Here is a 20,987-nt window from a genome sequence, read left to right as displayed (position 1 = left end):
GTCCCAACAAGTCCTCTGCAAGCGGTAATCTCATTTTTGCAAACCATGGCTTAGCAAAATACTGCATAAGCAAAGATGTGTGCAGAGCATTGTGGGCAAAAGTTACTGACTATAAAGATCTTTGCATTTTTGTCAATATTAATGAAAGTATTCAAGAGCCAAAGTGAGTGTTCTAAAAAAGCATGGGACTTACACCAAAAATGTATTTTCCAAATGAGGCCTCATAGGGTAAAACTGCCGCTGTTTTATTAAAATCAAGAAAAATTGCTTTGTGTCAGTCTTGGATCCGTAAGTCATCAGCAAATGACAGGAAAATGCTCTGTGTCAGTATTAACTTTCTTACGGTGCACCATCCCTAAAATCCTGAAGATTGATTTAACAAGCAGCTTCAGTAGAAGGCAGTACACAAGGTGACTCACACACAGAGCCATCCAGCCCAGGGTGCATCTCATGTGGTGAAATAGAAGGGAATTTTAAAGCCTCATGTGTATCTCAGTGAAAACAATATTTTAAAAGCTTCAGATCTTTTCATAATCGGTACCATTTAAAATTACTTCTATTTACAGCCAGCAAATTACTTCTTAAATTCGCATGCTTCTGTAGAAGGACAACTTGAAGATTTACCCTGTGTGGCCTGATATTTCCCAGATGTTTAGGTTATTTGAAGATATGACTGTTAGGGCTTGAAGCTAAGTGATAGAAGTTACATCTCTCTGTATCCTAAACCAAATTAAACTGGAGGTTTTTATCTTAAAATAATTTATTTATTTGAGAGGTTTAATTTATGTATTTTGAAGCTACACAGTTGGGTTTCTTAGCTGTCATGGCAGACCCAGAAACTCCTAAAGCATATTCAGCATGTTCCTTTCAAACTACATTCTATCAGAGTTATGTCTCTTGTAAGAAATTAGATGAGTTCAAATTCCAGTTAGTTCCTCTGAGTAATACCAACTGCCAAAAACAAGCTGTAATTCCTGTTTGGTTTTGTTGGTGTGTTTGGTTTTTTTCTCCTGTGCCAACAATTCCCAGGAACTATGAGGTGAAATCTGTAATAAAAGAGCAGTTTAGTCCATCATGAAGGTCTTCTGTTAATCCCATCTGAGGCCATCTTGGCCTGCTTTGTTCACTCTGACAGACTGAATGCTTGTCAAGAAAATTGAGGATCTTGAATGATTCACAGTCATCTTCTAGTCTGGCATGATGTACACAGGGTCGTGTGATCTCCACAGCAGCTGAGAAAAATGCTGTTAATTTTCTAAGGCAGAAAAGCTTTTGATCTGTGGGTCATAATTGAAGTCAGCCTGCTCACCACTGAAGAGCATTGTCAACACTGGAAATGTTCGGGACTTCTTTCACCTAGAAAAAGCAGGCTGAAAAACAGGCTCCAGAAGGTGTACAGCACTCCTGACGTTCCAGGCACAAACTCTTTCTCGGTTTTGTGAAAGATGACTGTACTAGCAGAAGTTGGGGATAAGGGAGAAATGAGAGAAAGCAGAGGTATTCCAGATAGAAAGCTTTGGATTCTTGTCCGGATTCTGTTTTACTATTTTCTGCTTTTAATAATTTAGCTACCTGACTTAGAGGAGAGATGGGCCATGAGAGGGTTTGAGTCAGCATCATTCCATGGAAGTCAGTGGGACTGGTTTGGGGAGGGGAGAATTGTTGGATTTTTTGTGCTTAGTTTTTTTGTTTGTCTTTTGGAGTTGGTTTTTTTTGTTAAACCTTGGTATTTTGTTTTGTTTTTCTTAAAATTATATCTAACTCTTAAACTAATGGGGCTAGGGGACAGTATAGTTCATTATATTCTGAAACAGAAGGTTCAAATTACAAAACTGGTAGTGAGTGCCTCTCGATTATTAATGGACCACATGATCTGTAGCTTGTAGTTGTTTAGCAACTGGGGAGGTGTGAGGTGCAAATGATGGGTATTGTCTCCTGATGCAATGTGCTCTGCACTTGTAACACCAGTCTCAGTCCCAGATACCAAAACCTGCTGCTGACTGAGTGGTGAAGCACTTAGCATGTGTGTGCAGTGTAGTTCACGCCCACAGCACATCACAACCCACAACCATCGCTAACTCGTTCTCATCGCGTATCTCGGGCCATTTGTATGACTTAACATCGAGGCAGGGGGTGCTTGACTGGGATGTGTGCAGCATATGTCAGCCTGATAACTGTGATACATTTTTTTTCATCTAACTGCTTTTGTATACATCTCATTGCACGAGATGATTCTCTCCTTTGAGTTCATTTTTGTAATGTTTTCTGTACTTTCTTCAGTAGTACTTGCTCACGCAGGTGGTCCTGTTGAAGCAAGTTGCCTGAGCAAGTAGGTGGTATGCTTTTAAAGTATTGCAGATGAGCTGTTTTGAAAATGTACGGTAATCCAGCCCTCAAATCTTTGCAGCACAAGAATTTCCAATGCAATGATTTTACTATTATTCAAAGTAGTTTTCTTCCTGAGGATTCTTCATGGTCCTTCCTACATCACTGTTTTTCTTTCTACATTAGTCAGTATTTTTGTCATATTTTGTTACGTATTATGTAAAGAAAGAAAATAGTAGCATTTATTTTAATGGTGTTAATTGCATTAAAAGATGAATGGTTTATTGTTATGTGTGCAGGATCTAAATTCCTAAACAGAAATTGCTCCTTGATAGAAAGGGTAGCTGTGCTCCAGCATTTATGTATCATAGATAAAAGCAAATTAGGCAATCCTTCTGAATTTTTGTGTGTGGGTTTTGGGTTTTTTTTTTTCCTTATTGTCATAACTTCCTGTATGCCCACATTTTGCATAACGTTAGCCTTCTGTGCTGCATCTTGTTATGACCTCTGTTGTAAACATGATAATGGTCCTTACTTACTCCATGAACTTTATAAATCCATGTGATTAGATTTTCTTTTTCACCACCCTGAGTCTTACTCAGATCACTCTCACTTTTTAACCCTCATTTTGAATTGCATTAAGAAGAGAACATATTTTATGTTCTGAAATTCCAAACATAATGAATTAAATAAAGGTTGCTAAGATATTCCCCATGAATATACAGTACTGTAATTAAAAGGTAGTTATTTCAGGGATTGTGTTTGCTTACTAAGACATTAGCTTCACTTTTTTGAATATGTGACTCATACAGTGCTCCTGTGGAAGAATTGCTGTCATTCCTTAGTGAATCTTTATCTCATGATATGAAAAGTAATGTTTTCATAATTCCATTACAAAATTGTTTTATTTTATCGTATCTAGAACCTCTGCCTGTTACTGTGTTTTATCTCCAGCTGGAGTTTAACTTTCACCTTTTTTATTATTAAAAAGATAAGCTAGCTTCTTCATTATCTTAAAAATTGTTAACTGGTAGTACTCCAGATGCATCTATAATAAAAACAAATGGGAAAAGCAATATGTCAGAAAGTAATCTAAAAGCAAGTGACAAACAAAGAGCAACTGTTGGTGTAGGCATTTTAACTATCCTCCCACCTGCAGCCTACATCTAGTCAGTCCTCTGTCTTTGCTTGTTTTGAAGTCTCATTATTTTAGCAAATGTAAGTTTTAAGGTGGGTTGGAGCATTTTGCAGAACTCAGGCAATATTTAAGTGCAAATTTCTAATAGCTTTTTAGGGTGATGTTTGGTGGTTTGGGGGTGTAGAGTATTATACCAGGATTGTTTTTCACTTCCTTTTTCTTTGTTTTTAAAAGATCTCAGTGGGAACATACAGGAGTAAAATACTTCTTTCCTTCCTTCCCCATCCCCTTTCTCTATTGGAGTAGACAGCAATTGTCTTTGGAACACAAAGGCAAAACAGAACACGTGTTTTATCCATAGATACTTCAAAGTCATAATTAGTTCTGTTCTCTTCAGAAAATAAAAAACATGAGTTTATGCTAAGGCACCATCCTCTAAAACGGGCAGGTGAAATTCAAATTTCTGCTCCTGTTGCTTTATATGCACCTAAACCACTGCAGCGGATTGTGTTCAGTGAAAGACACAGGTCTCACCATCAAGTTAAGTCAAATTGCTCTGGTGGCAAGTTGATTACTTCTTGTATGGGGATAGAGCTGAACTTTCATATTTCTTTGCAAAGGGTACGTCCCTTGAAAGTGAGAAACAGGTATAGTGGTTTTTTTACATTGTTCATATGTCCAGTCCTACGTTCATGCCTAGTCAAAGCTTTAGTTCTGTAGAAGGTAAAAACCCAAGTCATCCCTAGAAGTGTATCTTAGAGTCTCATGAACAGTCAGGATACAAACTGAGGGCTCTGAGATAACAGAGAAGCCAGAGTCATAAATCATTATTGAACGTCAGTCACATTCCAGGCACCAGGCTGTGGTAGTGAAAAGCTCAATTCAGATGTAATATATTACAGTATTTTCTGAGTTTTCCTTTCTTGAAAAAAAGTCAGTCCTGTCCGTGCATAGCATTTTATAGTTGTAGTACATTGTGGTTTCATTCTATTTGCAGTTCTGCTTTACACTGCTCCAGTATACATTCATAGGAGGCAGATTCAATTGCAGTAAAAATTTTTGCTTTGTTAGGGTTTTTTATGAGAACTTAAGTAAATCTTCTACAGTAGAACAGCTAATCAGGATGAAAAAAATAAAAGATGTGTAAAAATAGAAGTTTCTGAGAAACTCTTGATTCCTGGCCTATTCCCTCTTTCTTCTTTTTCTTTTTTTTTTTTTTTTTTTATTTTTCAGGGATTGTAGGATCTGGTAACTGTCAGTCAAAGTGAAGTACTTTTTAAAAAATCTCTCCTGCTGTAACTGATGACTGCTGTAGGAGGGATTATTACTCAGGTGCTGTTCAGTGAATAGCTGCCTTGCCCAAGAGGAAGTTGTTTAAGGAAGAGATTTTTACAGGCTGCATTATCTTGTTTCTGTGCTATTACTTGGGAGTATAAAATGGCCTTTTCTTCTATTTTGGATGCTTCTTCTATTCAAGTTGAGATACTTGAACTGTGCTTTGAACTACTGTGTAGATGTTGTTAAAGAAGTGCTTTTGGGAGTTTTAGAGCCTTCTGCCTACAGTTCTGGTAAGGTGGCTAATTTGTAGGGCTTGTCTACCTGATTTTGACATTTAGCACTCCTCACTGGGATTGTGTGTTTCAGGAACATAAGGTTTGAACTAATAGAGGTTGCAGTCTTTGCTTAAAGCTGTTAGAACTAAGTGAATAGCTAATAATGTCAATATTGTAATCAACTTGGAGGGGAGAGGGAGTTAGTGGGGTGGGGGGGGGAGCAGTGAGATTGATTGATTGATTTCACAAGATGCAACTTCTGATAAAATGCCCTTCTAGCACATTAAGGTTGTCATCTCTTTAACCACCATTTATTCAAAAGGCGGCTCTATTGTCTCCAGTCATAACAGATCTCTTCATAAACAAGAGGAAAGACGAAGAATCATTCAACTTGCTTCACTTAGATCCTTCTTGTAGAATGTGAGGTTCCCCTGTTGACTGTAGGCTAGGACTATCAGACTAGTCCAAGTTTCTGGTTTCCAAAGGCCTGAGTTGTCCTAGGTGCAAAATGTGAGCAAACTAATATGTCTTAGCAATCTCACAGTAGAGAAAAACTAAGTAGATTCTCTCTTTTATCAACAATCCTAAGTTTGTCCAGAAGTTTGAGGAGGAAAAACTCAAACTAACCATACTCTGTTTGGGTTTGCTCAAGTCCAGACCGAAGGAAGGGAATTTTTTCTAGAATTGCTGGAATTAGGGCTAAACAGTAAAAATAAATACCTCTGACAAAATTGGCAGCCGTATGAATTAGATGCTCCCAGCTCTCGCTGAAGTACATTTCCAATGGAGGGCCAAGTCTTGCTCCTCAAGGAACTGCCCGTAGTCCCTAAGTCTCTTTTAATTATGAACAGGTTTTATGGGAAAAAGACTGGAGCAAAACCAAAATGCTGTTGACTTGTGGTCCTGAAATTAAGAGTGAAAATGATGGCCCATAATAGTGCTCAAAGCTGGCTGTCCCAGCCTATCCCAGCATGTTCTCTTCTGTCTTTGATGTGCCGGTTTTCCATTTAGCGGTCACTTCTAAAGTTAACTATCTTAACAAACTCTGCTTGGAGCTAACCTTTAAGTCCATTCAGGAGCTTTAGGTAATATGTGAAAAGCTTTTCCACTTTCCTGTCTGTGAAAGCAGCACTGAGTGAAGAGATGGGACTTCAGCACCTTTAAATGACCTGGCATTTTAAAACATTTTTCCTTCTTTTACTTTGCAGTAATTGAGTAGAGTTGACTTCAGACAGAATGTTGAAACAGCTGGAGTCATTTCATGATGCTGTGTTTGCCTGGCACTCAGCCAGTTTGGGGAGGTGGTGGATGAGTTGGCCATACCCCACTGATGTGCAGTTAGTATTGATTCTAATGATACGAGGGGTTTGAGAGGCCAAGGTAATACATACAATGGATCTTTTCCTGTCTGGACACTATTAGACCTGCAAGATAGATTTCCTCTGATAGAAGGCTGAATGACAGTGTCATAAATTACCCTAGAAAAGAAAACCAAAGTGGGAGTCCATCCAAGGACACTTTCTGCACTGCTGTTAGCTCACAGGTGGCCATCTTTGCTGTCTTTTTAGCTATTAGAGCCTGGATATGTCTCAAACTATTAAATACCTACAAAAGGATGCCCTTAGTTTTGGTCATAATAGACTGACAGACTTGATTTATATTTCTGTATGATCACTAACCAATAAAAGAATTGTGTACATGTATGTGTGGGTGGGGAAAAAAATTATAGAATTGAAATGAAGAGACGCTTTTCTGGTTTTAGTACATTGTTATTTAATCATACCAGTTTGAACTCCTCCACAATGAAAGGCTTAGATTAAAAAAAAAATTATTATTCATTTCTCCCTGTTGGTGTTTTCCACCTTTATCTTTTGGGTGGGTATGAAAAGCACTCGTGTTACATATTTATAAATTCTAAAAAGTACATTTTTCTCTGTTTGACAGGATTTTTTGATAGCATGTCTCTAAACTATTTTGATTTATTTTACGTAATAAAAAGGGAAAGGATAAAAAGTTCTGTTCTGTTTACTTTTCCCTGTATCATACTGCTTCCTGGAGATCACTTATTATTCTGTTTGGTACATGAAGTACCAAAGGGTAGGAGTTACAGCGCTGCCCCAAGGAACTTGTGATCTAATTAAAGCATATGAAGCTGCATTCTCAGATCTCAGTGGAGCTGTTCCACCTTTTTTGACTATATATTTGTGTGCAGTCATCTGAGAACCCAAGTAACAAATCAGAAGGTGTAGTGGATTTGATAATCAGCTGCAGTTCTTCCCCAAACTACCATAACTGCTGTCAAAAAGAATTCTCCTCCTGTTGAAAAGTCTCAGTTTGGGGTCACAGGAGGTCATATTCTCTAAAAGGATCTACATCCCGTGAGATAACAGCAGCAGTAAAAGCTTGCATTCCTTCCTTTAGGAGCCAGTAAGGAACTAATGAAAATCTGATAGTCTACACAGACAACTTCCAGCAAGTTGAGATTATAAATAAGATTTTTACCAGAACAGCACTGTTGAAAAATGGCTATTTTTGATGGATAGAGTAGCTTATTTAGGATGCTTATAACTGCTTGGGTTATTTGTGGGGCAGGGTATCTGGCATACAGTAGAGTTGGCATGAGCCCCCCCATCTGCTGAGAGTTCTTGAATGGCTTTCTTTTAAGCTGTGAAGTCCAGTTCTTTGTTGCACATTCTCACCAACACCCTGTGTAAAGGCATCTAGAGCGGGACTTTCTTCTAGATATGGCAACAGTGAGGGGAATGACAATGATGAAATGCATCACACTGTGCAAAGAGAATTCAGGGATATCTGTGTTAAATGCAGAAACATTGATCTAATTGAATTCTTTACATACATGCATAGTGCTTATTGGAACTCATACTGCTATGCTAACTTCATCAGTCTGCCAGAGTTTGAAACTGCAGGATCAAGTACTTAATGAACAGATTCATGAGTAATCTCTAGGAAGTGCTTAGAATTAAGGCCAAATCTGTGGAGCTTTGTACTTACGACATTTTTCCCCCTTTGGCTTTCATATTATGGCAGCCACAGGAAATCTGCAAGGAGTCTTAAATTCATTCTTTGAAGGTATTAGAAAATACTGCAGAGCACTATGCTTGCCTTTTTCTCAGAATGTATGGTATTTATTTTCTTAGAAAAATAAGCGTTGGATTTGGCATCTTTGCTCTGTGCTGTAAATCATCATTACTAGGTAAAGTGTTTAGTCTCTTAATAGTACTACTCAAATCCCTGCTTCTCAAGGGAAAACTTATGAGAAGCTCTACAAATCTGATGGAATAGAATCAAAACAGGAGATTCAGGGAGTATAAATCAAATAACATCCTGTTGGTATGCAAATAACAATGTTATTGACTTATTCTCAGTAAGCATTACAATCCTGAAAGCGGGACTTCTGGTGAAATGACGCTTTGCTTTTTCCCTTTTTTCTTTCTCATGTTTCCCCCTGACAGATATTGTTTGAAATTCTGCTAACGTACTGTCTCTGTTTCATATTTTGCAGGATTATGACTTGAGCCAGCTCCAGCAGCCTGACACTGTGGAACCAGATGCCATCAAACCTGTTGGAATCAGACGTCTTGATGAAAGGCCAATCCATGCAGAACCTCAGTATCCAGTCAGATCAGCTGCTCCTCATCCTGGGGACATTGGGGACTTCATTAATGAGGTAGAAGAGCGAAAAAGAGTTTCCTCCTAAGATCTGATAGGCTTTTATATTTTGTTTATTCTACTCCACATGAGTAGCTGTTATGTTAGAAAGTAATAACTTTTCAAAACTTCCTTAGACAATTAAAATTGTCTCGCTAGACAGAAGTAAATATGTTCTTTTAAAGTGCAGACAAATTTAATTAACTCATTCAGACAGAAAGGGAAGATATATCAATTAACTTCTGTGCATTCATATTAATTACATTCATAATACGTTATCAGCTGCAACCACAGTACCTCCAAGCAGGATTATGCAATGGGTTCCAAGTAATAAACAGACTAACAAAATTGTAGTGTAGCCTAAATTCATTTATTAATTCACAGTAATTTAATAATGGAAGAAGTTCACTTTCATTCTCCTCATACATTACCCTTTGAATCCAGATAATAGTGGAAATTCAGTACCTTCAGTAAGACAGAAAGAATTCCATCAAATATGATTACTGAGCAGGGCAGCTAAATTAAATGTTATGTAAGTGCTTTTAATACTTGTCTTGTCATAGAGCTTTCAAAGATTTTGCATTATCTTTGATTCTTCAATCTGATAAATGTAACGTAATTGAGATTCAGACTATACCAGAGTGCTGATAGTTGTGAAAGAAATGATCCTCATTATTTCTATCACTGGTCAGTCTTAAATCATTGGTGTTCATATGATAGAATCTGTTTCTATAAGCTTGCTGCTTATAGAAAAAGAAAAGCTAACCCAGAATTTACTACTATTTTTACTTTATTCTGTACGTGAATTGTAGTAGTTAATTATTTTCTCTGATTTTCTCATATCTTCTTTGTCAGCCAGAGCTGGACACACATTGCAGATATGGCAGAACGGTTTCTGCAAATGTGTCTGTTCTTGTTTGCCTTGAAGAAAAGTCAGGCTAATATACTAAAGTCTTTTGTGTTAGAAAGCTGCAGAAAATTGAATTTGCCTCTTGTAAGGTATACAGTGATACAATTGTCCGAAAACTTAGAGGGGAATTGACTAGCAGGAAATGTACAAATATTCTTGTAAGACATTGCATTTTAAGAGACTCCAAATATTTTCATGCCTTACACTTCTAAATATTACAGTTATAATTGGCTTCTGGAAAATAGTGCAGACACGGGACAATAAAAAGCCCACATTGTTGGCCAAAGCAGTGTACACACAAGAACTTCCTTGTGCTTCCAGACAATCAGAGATTCCCATCCTGTTCTCACACAGCTGAGATCAGACTGTGCCCACCTGGCAGGCAGTTGTGAAAAACCCTGTTTTTACATTTCTCAAAGCAGCTAGGAAGCTCTGTTCTGGAGCAAAGGCAGGGAATGGGTGTGATTCTGCTGGAAAGCCAGAAAGGGGCCAGAGGTTGTCTGGCCTCCTACAGTTTTTAAATGACCTAGCAAGCTGTTCTTGCAATATTATTTTTTAATAGGTCATCACTCTTGAAGATGATGACATCAGTGTGCACACATGGAGCTGAAGAAACAGTACTTGCTGTCTTGATTTAACCCAGTATGTTTATATTGCAGTACAGACGAGCATGGAGTCGTTTTCTTCCTGCTGCCTATTGCATTATATCAGTAGCCTCCTTTATGCTTCCCCTTGCCATCCATCAAAAAAGAAAGCTTCTCCCAACTATTCATACACAGTAAAATCATGTCATTAATGTTATTGATTAAGTTAATATATGGAAATATATATGAAGTTAAAGAAAACACAGTAATTTTCTTGTCTGCAAATTAGCTCAGAATTAATTTTATCCTCTGATTGAAAGGAACTATGTGAGGTAGTTTCTATGTTTTAAGCATTATATATTTAGCTTGTCTTCTTCATAAGGTATTCTTTTCTTAGGATTTCACACCAATGTATTGTTTTACTGTGGGGCATTCCACCTAACCCTCTCTCTAGCAGACAGTAGCCACCCAAAGATTGTCCATGTCCTCTCTGTTTTCCCAGAAGTCTGAGCAAAACGGCATTTTATTTCTCTAAAATAGTGTCATCTTAATTTGTGTTTTATGTAAAAATTTTCCCATGGCAAATGTGATTATAAAATGTCCACTGGGTGTGGGGAGATGTTGCGGTGGCTAAGTCCACTTTACACCCCTCAAGTTGCCTTAAAAGTGGTCCCTCCTTACAACACTGTGCTAGAAGGTTCTCCTGTTGTCTAGATTCTGCTGGTCATTGGCCCTCTCCCCATCCCATCCCTTTTCCCATTGGCCCCTGTTATGCCATTCAACCTTGCCTCTGCCCCCTAGCCCTCAGGCTATTGGTTTTGGATGCTCTTCCCTCCTTTGGGAGTTTTTGGGATAAAACAGGTGTGGGCTTTCAGTTGTTCTTTCTTGCCTCTGTTCCCTTGGGGGTGTTGCCATTAAACACCTCGGAATTGCAGGCAGAGAGCCCCTCTCACCTGTCTGTATTCAGTTTGTGCTTAGACTGCGTGTGTGAGCAGCTGTTCACAACCACCTGTGAAGGTGAGATCGTGTGCACGTGTAGGTGCTGGGAGAGTGCTGCCGGAGCGTGTCCACGAGGGACCCAGCAGCGACAAACGCGGCATCGATCCACCGAAGCTCTCACTTCATTAGGGAGAAATGGGTCTTTCGTAATAGTGTTCATTGTTAAATTTCAAAGTTATCAGTGTCTAGGCTGCACAGGTTTTCAGACTCTCCAGAAAATTGCACCTGCAGTCCTGGTACAATTAAATCCAAGCAGCTTGGTAAGTTTCTCTCAGTTTTACTTGAGGTAAATTGAAGAAATATCTTGAGTAAAGCCTGTACCAGACGTTTCTTAAGGCAGTTCCTGCAGAAGATAAGCTGAGCTGTGGAGACAACATAGCAAGATAAGAAAGAGCGAAGTTCATATCTCTCTGCATCCAACTTCAATATTACTAGACGTAAAATTCCTCCCTTGGGCATCTCTAAGCCAAGCCACCAACAAAACCAGCCCAGTCCCTAGCTGAGCAGGGAGAGGCTGAGGCTGCCTTTGAATTGTCAGTACTTCAGTAGCAAAGTCTGTGTTACCCCCTTGGTTTGAAAAGATGCAGCATTTTGGAGATCAGTCTGATCTTGGAGAACTTGGCCCTATTCCAGGAGGTGCTGGTCACTATGATCTGTTGGGATGGTGGTCCACATGCAGGAATTAATTTAGTCTGTTGAATGGTCACCAGCACCGCAGACACACAGACAGCATTGTTCGGATTAGCTTCTGAATTACTCCAGCTTTTGACAAAAAATAACTGTAGGTCACTGATTTCAGACAGCATTGTTCGGATTAGCTTCTGAATTACTCCAGCTTTTGACAAAAAATAACTGTAGGTCACTGATTTCAGATACTGGAGAGTTTAGGGCCCCTTGCTAAGCAAGCTTGGGGGTTTTCTTCTTTGTTTTCATTACAGAGTCATAGAAACAAAAAGCGAAAAAGATCTAGTGGGTCATTCAGGTTTTTTTCTCTTAAGCAGTACTCTGTTTCTTCTGATGTATTACTTTCTGTCTGTCATCCCTTTTATTAAATCTACTTAATGAGACATACATAAGTAAGACTATTTTGTAGTGTTCTAGTGACTTTGCAGTTGAAAAACAAGTTAGAATTACGATAAAAAGTCCTGCATTTTTATAACACAAAGTTGAGATAGCATGTACAGAACTACGAACTGTGTAAAATAGGAAGGTTCCAGAGGTATCTTGATAGTCAAAATATGTTTTGCAGGCATAAGCTAAATGACCTCAGGGACTTTCTTGTTTTGTCTGTTTCAATGGGTAGATGAATCTCTAATTTAGAGTAGAAGGGAAAAACCTCCTTTTCTTCCAGTCCAGTGTACAAACAAGTCAGTGAAATAAGTCATGTGTTATTAAGAATCCTCTGTAGACCTTGTTTTCCATTTTGAGCCTTTTAAAGCCTAACCTGCAGTGTGGAGCATAATTAACACTTAGAATAGTCAGGATTTGCAGGACAGTATAAATTAGACCTGTTCAAAGTAGCTTTTTTAATCCTGTTTTCAAGACCCACCTATATTGTCCCTAGAAATCTCAAGCAGGTTCTGTTGTGGTGGAGAGTTGTGGCTAAGAATATATTTGTAATCAATAGAGGACACAGCCTGAGGTAAGCTAAATTTAAATTGCAAGCTGAAGGTCTCACCCCAAGGGGACATGGAGGACCCTCAATTCATTCTTAGTAAATGGTTATTGATACAGTGCACCTCCATGCAGAATGGAGTCCCTCAATGTTTTCTGTTTCCTCTTATCAAGTCAAAAAATGGTTCCAAATATAAACCAATTTTTTTTTTGCATTTCCCTGATGGTCTGTGTTCTTCCTTTCCTTCTCATTGAAGGTCTGCTGAATAGGATTAAGTAGTAGGATTAATGAAAATAGAAGCATTAGATTTTGTAATGTTCCACGTTAGTTCAAGATCTGAGGGGGGGTTGCTGTCCTTTAATTTGAGAGAAATGGAGAATGCAACCTGTACTAAGGCAAGTGTAACTTAAGGTTACTGTTGTGCCTCAGCCAAGCGCTGTAGTTTCTCCAGTTCTGCCCCTTACCTCCTCCTTAGCGAAAGCTCTACTACATACATAAAAAAGGAAAAGCAAGAAAGGGAGTCTGTCCAAGGTCTCAAGCTGGCCTTTCTATTGCCGTGGCAATTCTGTGACTGCTCGCTGTGCACTGGTGGTGTAGCACATGCAAGGAAATGTGACAGTTCACTGTCCCAGCAGGTTCCCCTGCTCCTGAGGATGTGCCCTGGAAATTCTGCTGTTGAATGAGCTCCTCATTCTAATAAAAACTTTGGGGTTTTAGATCAGGAAACTGTAAACCAAGTAACTGTAACAACTCTGCTGCTCTGAGGTTCTTGAACACATCTGGTGAAAACTGAGATCTCTTTTCAGAAGCGGCTGACAACACCTTGGCAGAAAAATCAGTAGAAGCCACTCCTGGCAGCCGTTTGTTGCCTTTTCAGTTGTGCAGATGCAGCAGGCTGTGTATCCACACCGCCTCCACCCACTGAAAGGGACAGCATAACAAACAATAAAAGGTGGCAGTGCTGAAACCAGAGGGAGCTTCATAGGCTGATACCACTGCCAGGGCTGTCTGACATGCTGTAGAACCCAACAGCAAAGCACAGCAGTACGCTGGGTATGCTCAAAGAATCGGCTTAGCAGAGGGAAAGAGAAAACACTGTAGTATTTCTTTCTTGTTTTAGTGTGTAACTTGCGACACAAATGCAGCAGAAATCTTGGTTGTCATTCGAAGAGTTAGAGACTAAGTTCAGTCATTACACTGTGAACCAGAAGATAGGTGCAGATGTCAGTGTAACTTGTGCTGCGCGGTTGAATCAATACCTCCAAAACATGACCCGTAGCTACGTTCTCTGAATGAAATGGATTACACTGCCAGCACAACCTTTGAGAAAGTGAATTTGTTAGTGAGATCCTATCTTGTAAGTCAGTAACTCAAAACCAGTTTCCTTTTTTGAAATGCTATCATGATAGCAGCAGCAAATTGAAAAAAAAATTACAACTTCCCCTTTGGAAAAACAGATGGAAAGAGGCTGCCTTCTGCCTTATCATGGATGACTGATAGGTATCAGAATTTCTGCAGTGATGTAGGAAAATGTTTTGTTCACTGATTTTTTTTTAATAAATTGGTATCCCATGGTTGACTGGCTATTAGTAGGCAGAACTGCAGAAAAAAATAACATTTCATCTCCAAACCGACTTTCTAAATGACTTTCACACATGGATACGTGGCATTCGTACCTCAGCTCTCCTTGAGCTCAACTGGTATTTATTCTCCTTCCCTGTCACCTGCGTTCCAAACATATGGGTGCCTGTCACCCCAAGCAGGCTTAAGGAAAGATTTAAATACCATAAGGCCAGTTACTGCCTAAGAAGTAAAGTTGCCTTTGTGCTTCAGCAGCAGAAAGTAAGAGAAAGCTTTAGAATTTCCCCCTTGGAAGCTTGATAAGGGATGTCTTCCAACACTTGCTATTGCCTTTTCAAAATCTCACATCTTTTGTGCTTACTACGGCCATCAGGTTGGAAAACGCCAAAGAGAGATAACAAGCATCGCCAATTATTCTTACCTCATAACTCAAAATTGCACTTTTAATGTGTGCTATTAATAACCTGCTTGATGTTGTTGTATTACATGGAATGATCATTTCAAGGCCAAAATTTGTTCTTGATTAGAGGTCATCAGCTTGATAAATATGCTGGGCTTTTCCACCACTGATTTGGAAATTATTTTAGGGACATTTTGCACAATTCTGAATTATTTTAGATAGGTAATAAAGAACCAGGATTCACTTCTACCTTATCAATGCCAAATGCTTTAATTAATGGGTTTAATTTGTATATGTTCATAATACATATTTGTAGAAGAAAAATCAGCATCTGTTTCCATTTTGTCATATTTGGTCAAAGCACAATTGAGAGTAAAATGTACTTTTCTAAAACCAGAATATGTTAAATAGTTTGAAGGAGGCACACTCATTCCTTCAAATACGTGGGAGTATAATAAAGCCATTATTTAAATAAATAAACATTAAAAATTAAAAGTAAAGCCAGCACAAAATAGCACTGGTAAAAATTAATAGTGAGCAATTTAAAATCTTAGCACAGCCTTATAGAATTCTGGAAGATTCATTATCCCTTGTCAGTGGCTGCCAGAGTGGAAGAGCTTGTAAAAGCATTGCTAATACCATCGAAGAAACTGTGAGGTTGAAAAAACACAAATCATGAGAGGGCTTTTTGACTCCAGGCTTCAGCCTTTTATTTTCAGCTTGTAAATCTTCCCCGGATAAGCACAGAGAAATTGTCTCATATTCTAAAATTAGTTACTCATGCAACAGTTTACGTTTGGACTTATGTAAGAAAATAGGGAATGAAGAGGCTTTTCTCTGGAAGAAGTGTGGTTCTTTCCTGGCTTTTCCTCTTCAATTTCCCAGCATTTCCTCCAATTCAATTTGTGTTGGTTTTAATTTGGGCTATTCAACTCTACAGACTGAAAATCTAAAATTGCTGAAGACCCGCTATTCGTGTGTTGGTAACTTCAGTACTCTGAAATGAGGAAAGAAAAACTGTCATCATCTTGTATTCAGCTTTGATGTCACTGTGTGTTTTTTCTGAAGAGCAGGTGGATCTCAAGGGTGGATGTGGCAAAACATGAAAGGCTTAAGACAGCATACCATGTATTTTTCTCACAGCAGCTTACAGAGGTACATGAGTTCGCAGGACTAACCAAATACGGGTTTTGGCACATGCAGATGGACTGCAGGCCAGAAAAGTCAGTGCATACGCTGTTGGCCATATGAGATGGTTGTTAAAGTGAATCTTTGCAAACATGCATGTTTCTCCTTTCTCATCTGCCTAACCAGTCCCACATTGCCCATGGCGCAGGTTGTGAGCCGTATATCTTTGAAACTGTTTATTTACTAGCTTCTGTCCCAGTGCCATGACTCTCTCTTAAGGTTTTGTTAGGGCTGTAATTGCAGCTACATTCAAAATGTCCAGAATTTAGAATGGCTGGAAACCTGGCCATTCTAAAAGGAGTTGATGCCTTGAGAGGCCACCTAAAAACAGAGACTAGACAGGAGTAAGGAAATAAAGGTGGGTATTTATTTGAAAGGCCTTCAAAGTACCCCCTGGGGAGACAGAGGCTATTGCCAAGAGGGACCCCAAGATGGACGACAGGTCACGAGTTCTTCACACTTTTATAGGTTTGGTTCATTTGCATATCAGGGTTAATTCTCCAATTAAAGCTTCAGTTTAATGTTGTAATACCCCCTCAGCTTACCCCCCCTTAGAGGCTCTTTGGTTTATACTTCTTGGGCCTAGGACTTTCTAGGTGTCCTTGGAGGGCAGGCCTGGAGAGGCTTTGTTATGTCTACCTAGCACAAGAGAGCAGAAATTAACAGGCTACAAGAAACTTCAGAGTTACACACTAGGCAGTACAGGATTTGAAAAATATAAAAGTGAAAGCCTAAGGCATCAGAGTTACAAAAATGTAAATCCTGTTTTGTACTGAATGGCAGAAGAGGAAGAACTTTGTTTTCTCAAGTGGTGCTTGATAGATAACTGTGCTGCAAATATTCTGGATATGCTTTTGTCTCACTCTCTGATACAGAAATTTATCTTCTTTTCTCCCTCTCCTTCTTGCAGGGACTTAAAGCAGCCGACAATGACCCTACAGCCCCACCGTATGACTCCCTGTTAGTCTTTGACTACGAAGGAAGCGGCTCCACTGCTGGATCCTTGAGCTCTCTTAACTCCTCAAGTAGTGGTGGTGAGCAAGACTATGACTACCTAAATGACTGGGGCCCACGTTTCAAGAAACTTGCTGATATGTATGGTGGAGGTGATGACTGAACTTCAAAGTGAACTGTGGTTTTGGACAAGTACAAACATTTCATCTGATATTCCCCAAAAGCATACAGAAGCTAGGCTTTAACTTTGTAGTCTACTAGCACAAGTGCTTGCTGAAGGCTTTGGCTTAGGCTGCAAACCAATTTGGGCTCCGTGGAATATCAGTGATCCAATGCTGTTTGGAAAAAAATATTGAGCTCAGTTACACTTGAATTTTACAGTACAGAAGCACTGGGATTTTATGTGCCTTTTTGTACCTTTTTCAGATCGGAATTAGTTTTATGTTTAAGGCTTTAATGGTACTGATTTATTAAATGATGCATTAAAGAGACGAAATATGTTGGGGTGGGGAGGAGTAAGGTGAAACACAATATACTTCAACATGCTTTTGTTACATCGCATTGCTTTTATTAAAATAAGGAGATTAAAAATAAACAAAAAAATCCTCATGGAACAATTTTATTATCCAGGAGAGAAGACCATGAGGTGGAACAATGTACATTACTTCTAGTTTTAGATGTTAGGGGACTTTTTTCACTAAAATTCTAAAACTTATGCAGCTGGTTGCAAATAAAGGGAGTTTTCATATCACCAGTTTGTAGCAGAATTGATTTTTTTTTTTCTTATGCTAGAATGTTAGACACATTTTGGTCTTAATCCATGTACACTTTTTGGTTTTGGTTTTTGGTTTTTTTCTTTAATTTCTAGTATTTTTTTCCCACTTCACTGTAAAAAAATGGTATGTGTACATAATGTTTTATTGGCATAGTCTGTGGAGAAGTGCAGAAACTTCAGAACACGTGTATGTATTATTTGGACTATGGATTCAGGTTTTTGCATGTTTATATCTTTCGTTATGGATAAAGTATTTACAAAACAGGTTGCAAACAAGTGACATTGATTCAATTGTTGAACTGTAGTTAGAGTACTCAATATTTTTTTTATTTTTATTTTTATTATTTTTTTTTGTTTGGGGAGGGAGAAAAGTTCTTAGCACAAAAAAGTTTTACATAATTTGTACCAAAAAAAGGGGGGGGGAGGGGAGTTGGCCTGATACTGGTGGCACGAGAAAATATACAGTATGTTTTGGGGGCGGGGAGGGGAGGAGGGGAAGGAGCTTTCAAACTGGAGAGACTTCTGAGAACAGCTTTGCCTCTGTATTGTGTACCAGAATATGAATGATACACCTCTGACCCCAACGTTCTGAATAAAATGCTAATTTTGGATCTGGTGCTTGGTTTGGCATTCTTTCTTCTAGCTGAGCAGTCCTGACTACAGTAAATAAAAAGTACGCAAAATGTGTTTGAGTTCTGTGAGAAGTTGTGTGTGCTTCTTTGGCATTTCACACTGCTGCACTGGAAACAAGCTGCATGTAGAAGAAAGCCTGGCACAAATTTGGAAGGCAAGTTCCCAGGTGAAAGCAAAGTGATGTGTGCTGGGATTTCTGGGAATTCACAATTTTCAGTTCCCCACCGATGGCTAGCTCTTTGGTTTAATGTGCATTATCTAAAAAAGAAGTTGGTTCTTCTATTTTTTGCATCATTTTTGGCTCATTTCTAGACTGACAGCTTAATGAGTTTGTGATTATGCCTCAGGTTGCATAAATAAAATAAATTGCAGATTGTGGCAGTCAGCTGCCGCCTGGACTTCCTTGTGCTGAAGTGAAGACAAGCCCCTGCTAACCTGAGTGCACATCAAATCATATCTTTCAAGGAGGTGCTTACGATCATGGAACTCTATCAAAAAGCCCCATTAGGAGATTTGTCATTACTAAACATGATTCTGACCTGGTACCATGATTTACTTGCAAACAAAGCAAGCATGGTGGGTACAGCAGTTCCGTCTTTGTTCTCTTGCAGCAATCTGCTCAGGTTTAATGCCTACATTTACAGACATTAAGGACCTAAGTGTGAACAGTGTGAAGCTCAAACTCGGCAGAAACCCCACAGTTCTGCTGTTGGTCAGGGAGGGGAACCAGGCTCTGGGCCTGGCATAGCTGCCTTCTGTGCTGGGGCAGCTGCATGGGCAGCGAGTTAATCTGGGAGGAAAGCTCTTCACTGGTGCCACTTCAGTGCTACCTCAGCACTCACACCATAATTTACATAATTTGACTGTGAGTTCAGGAAGTAAATCCCAAAATCTGAGTTGGGGAGCATTAACTGCGATCTGGGGGGTGTCTGCACTGGGCTTTTCATGGGCATGTCTCCTTCCTTCCTCTTGCTCCTGATGAAAGGTAGCAATCCTCTCAGGTTGGGGTATACTATTTCAACCTCTGCGCACCTGGCTAGCATTTATATCGTGCATTTGCAGCTATAACTTAATGCTGTAATAAAGCCTTGATTTTTGAGTAATATGTCAGAGTTACCAACAAGCACCTTTAAACTATTTCCAAATTCAATTTGTATTATAAGGAAAAAGAGGTGTAGATCAGGACATGAAAATGAAATCTGGACTATGCATAGTTAAGTAAGGAAAACTCTCATAAAGGGCAGGATTTAAACTGGAAGTGCATGTTAAATAAGCAGAAGACCACTTTTAGCACAAAAAAATTAGGCAAAAATGTATTTTAATCATAATCTATTACCATTACTTGGAACCAAGAAACTGGAAATGCTAAATGAACTTTATTCATTGATATTGGATATTAAAAGACACACTGGAAGAGAGATCTGTGAAAGATTTCCAATTTGGGCTATAGCATATCTTTTTTTTGAAGTGGACAGTGGTCATCTTTTATAAGCATTTGGCTGTTCTGCACAGCAGTAGGAGCTTTATCTTGATCAGACAAACTTCCAGCTCTACAGCTCCTTTGAAAGTGTAGCAACAGTTCTCAGACCTAGTGATAGATCAGCATTAGGTCTGCTGAACAGAAAAAAAAGGCAAATCATTTTTAGACATCTCAGATGCTTACAGAAGAAGAAAAAAGATGTTTGATCATCTTTCATCAAGTTTCAGGTTCATTCTTATTCTAGAAATGTGCAACCAGGTTCTGTACCCATGGTACCTGCTTCAGTCCCCATGGGAGGGCTGCACTGAGAGGAAGATGGCTGAACTTTGGGCCATACAATATTTTTGAAAAGTGGAAATTTTGGCAGCCTGATTTGTAAATGGCATTTGGTAGCGGCATGCATTATCTCTGCTTTGTAGACACTCTATCCAAGGGAAGTTACTGGCGAGAAATGATGCTTTAGCAACTTTGACCTTTCAGCCTTTCTGCAGTTTGTATTTCCTTTCAATGATAGTCTTTCATAGCCTATATCCTTCTCAACTTCAGGGCTAGTAAAGGTGGGGAAGGGTGGTTTCAGGGAATAAACATCTGAAATGGATACCAATGGCCTTACGTGGGTGGGTCTACCTTACTGCATTTTCTCTGGGATTGCCAAACGTTGATGAATCGATGCTAATACTCATCACATAACAATCTAGAATGTACTCGTCATGCTCCCTCCAGGTAGTTGAACTCCCAAGTGGTTCTTTTGGTGCCAAAGTAGCAAAGTGATTAAAAGCCACATGAAGGCTGCTGCTTGGGAGTTGTCTTTCTTGGTATGAGTACTTTTTTGGACCAGACTCCTTACCCAGGAACATTTACATCTATTCTGCCGTGGTTCCATTCACCTTAACGCTCAAGGGAAAATCTCTTCTGACGGGTGATGGGACACAGAATCCACAAAAGGGTCTCTCAAATGTTTCTATAGTTGTCTCATGTAAGCCACTGCCAATTCCTTTACACAACTGCTCCCTCCTTCCTGAGGAATCTTCCTGCTAGCAGTAGTAGCATGATTTTGGCAGATTTACATTTCTGGTTCAGGAATGTGAAAGCAAAGTTCCTGCTTTTACCTCAGTCAATATTTATTATTCAAATAATCAGAAAAGTCACTCGAATGCTTAAATACCTAATCCACCATGGATAT

The 20,987-nt window shown here is 39.1% G+C and overlaps 1 protein-coding gene and 1 long non-coding RNA gene across 3 annotated transcripts in view; both read left to right on the top strand.

The window, feature by feature from the left end:
- Positions 1-18,307, top strand: part of CDH2 (cadherin 2) — a 116,977-nt gene extending 98,670 nt beyond the window's left edge. The window contains exons 15-16 of one of the 2 annotated variants that reach the window (XM_032124136.1): positions 8,540-8,704; positions 16,873-18,307. In XM_032124136.1, the coding sequence (XP_031980027.1) occupies positions 8,540-8,704; positions 16,873-17,079 (372 nt within the window). In that variant the 3' untranslated portion in view covers positions 17,080-18,307. The remainder of the gene's footprint in view (positions 1-8,539; positions 8,705-16,872) is intronic. The other variant, XM_032124141.1, reaches the window with a different exon arrangement.
- LOC116451036 lies at positions 10,910-16,635 on the top strand. The gene is made up of 2 exons (XR_004243068.1): positions 10,910-11,963; positions 12,037-16,635. It is a non-coding gene; the product is annotated as an uncharacterized LOC116451036 (long non-coding RNA).
- Positions 18,308-20,987: the final 2,680 nt, after the last annotated feature.

Source organism: Corvus moneduloides, chromosome 1 (assembly GCF_009650955.1).
Source record: "Corvus moneduloides isolate bCorMon1 chromosome 1, bCorMon1.pri, whole genome shotgun sequence".
Taxonomy (NCBI): domain Eukaryota; kingdom Metazoa; phylum Chordata; class Aves; order Passeriformes; family Corvidae; genus Corvus; species Corvus moneduloides.
The sequence above is the reverse complement of the archived record's forward strand: the minus strand, read 5'-3'. Positions and strand labels throughout refer to the sequence as shown.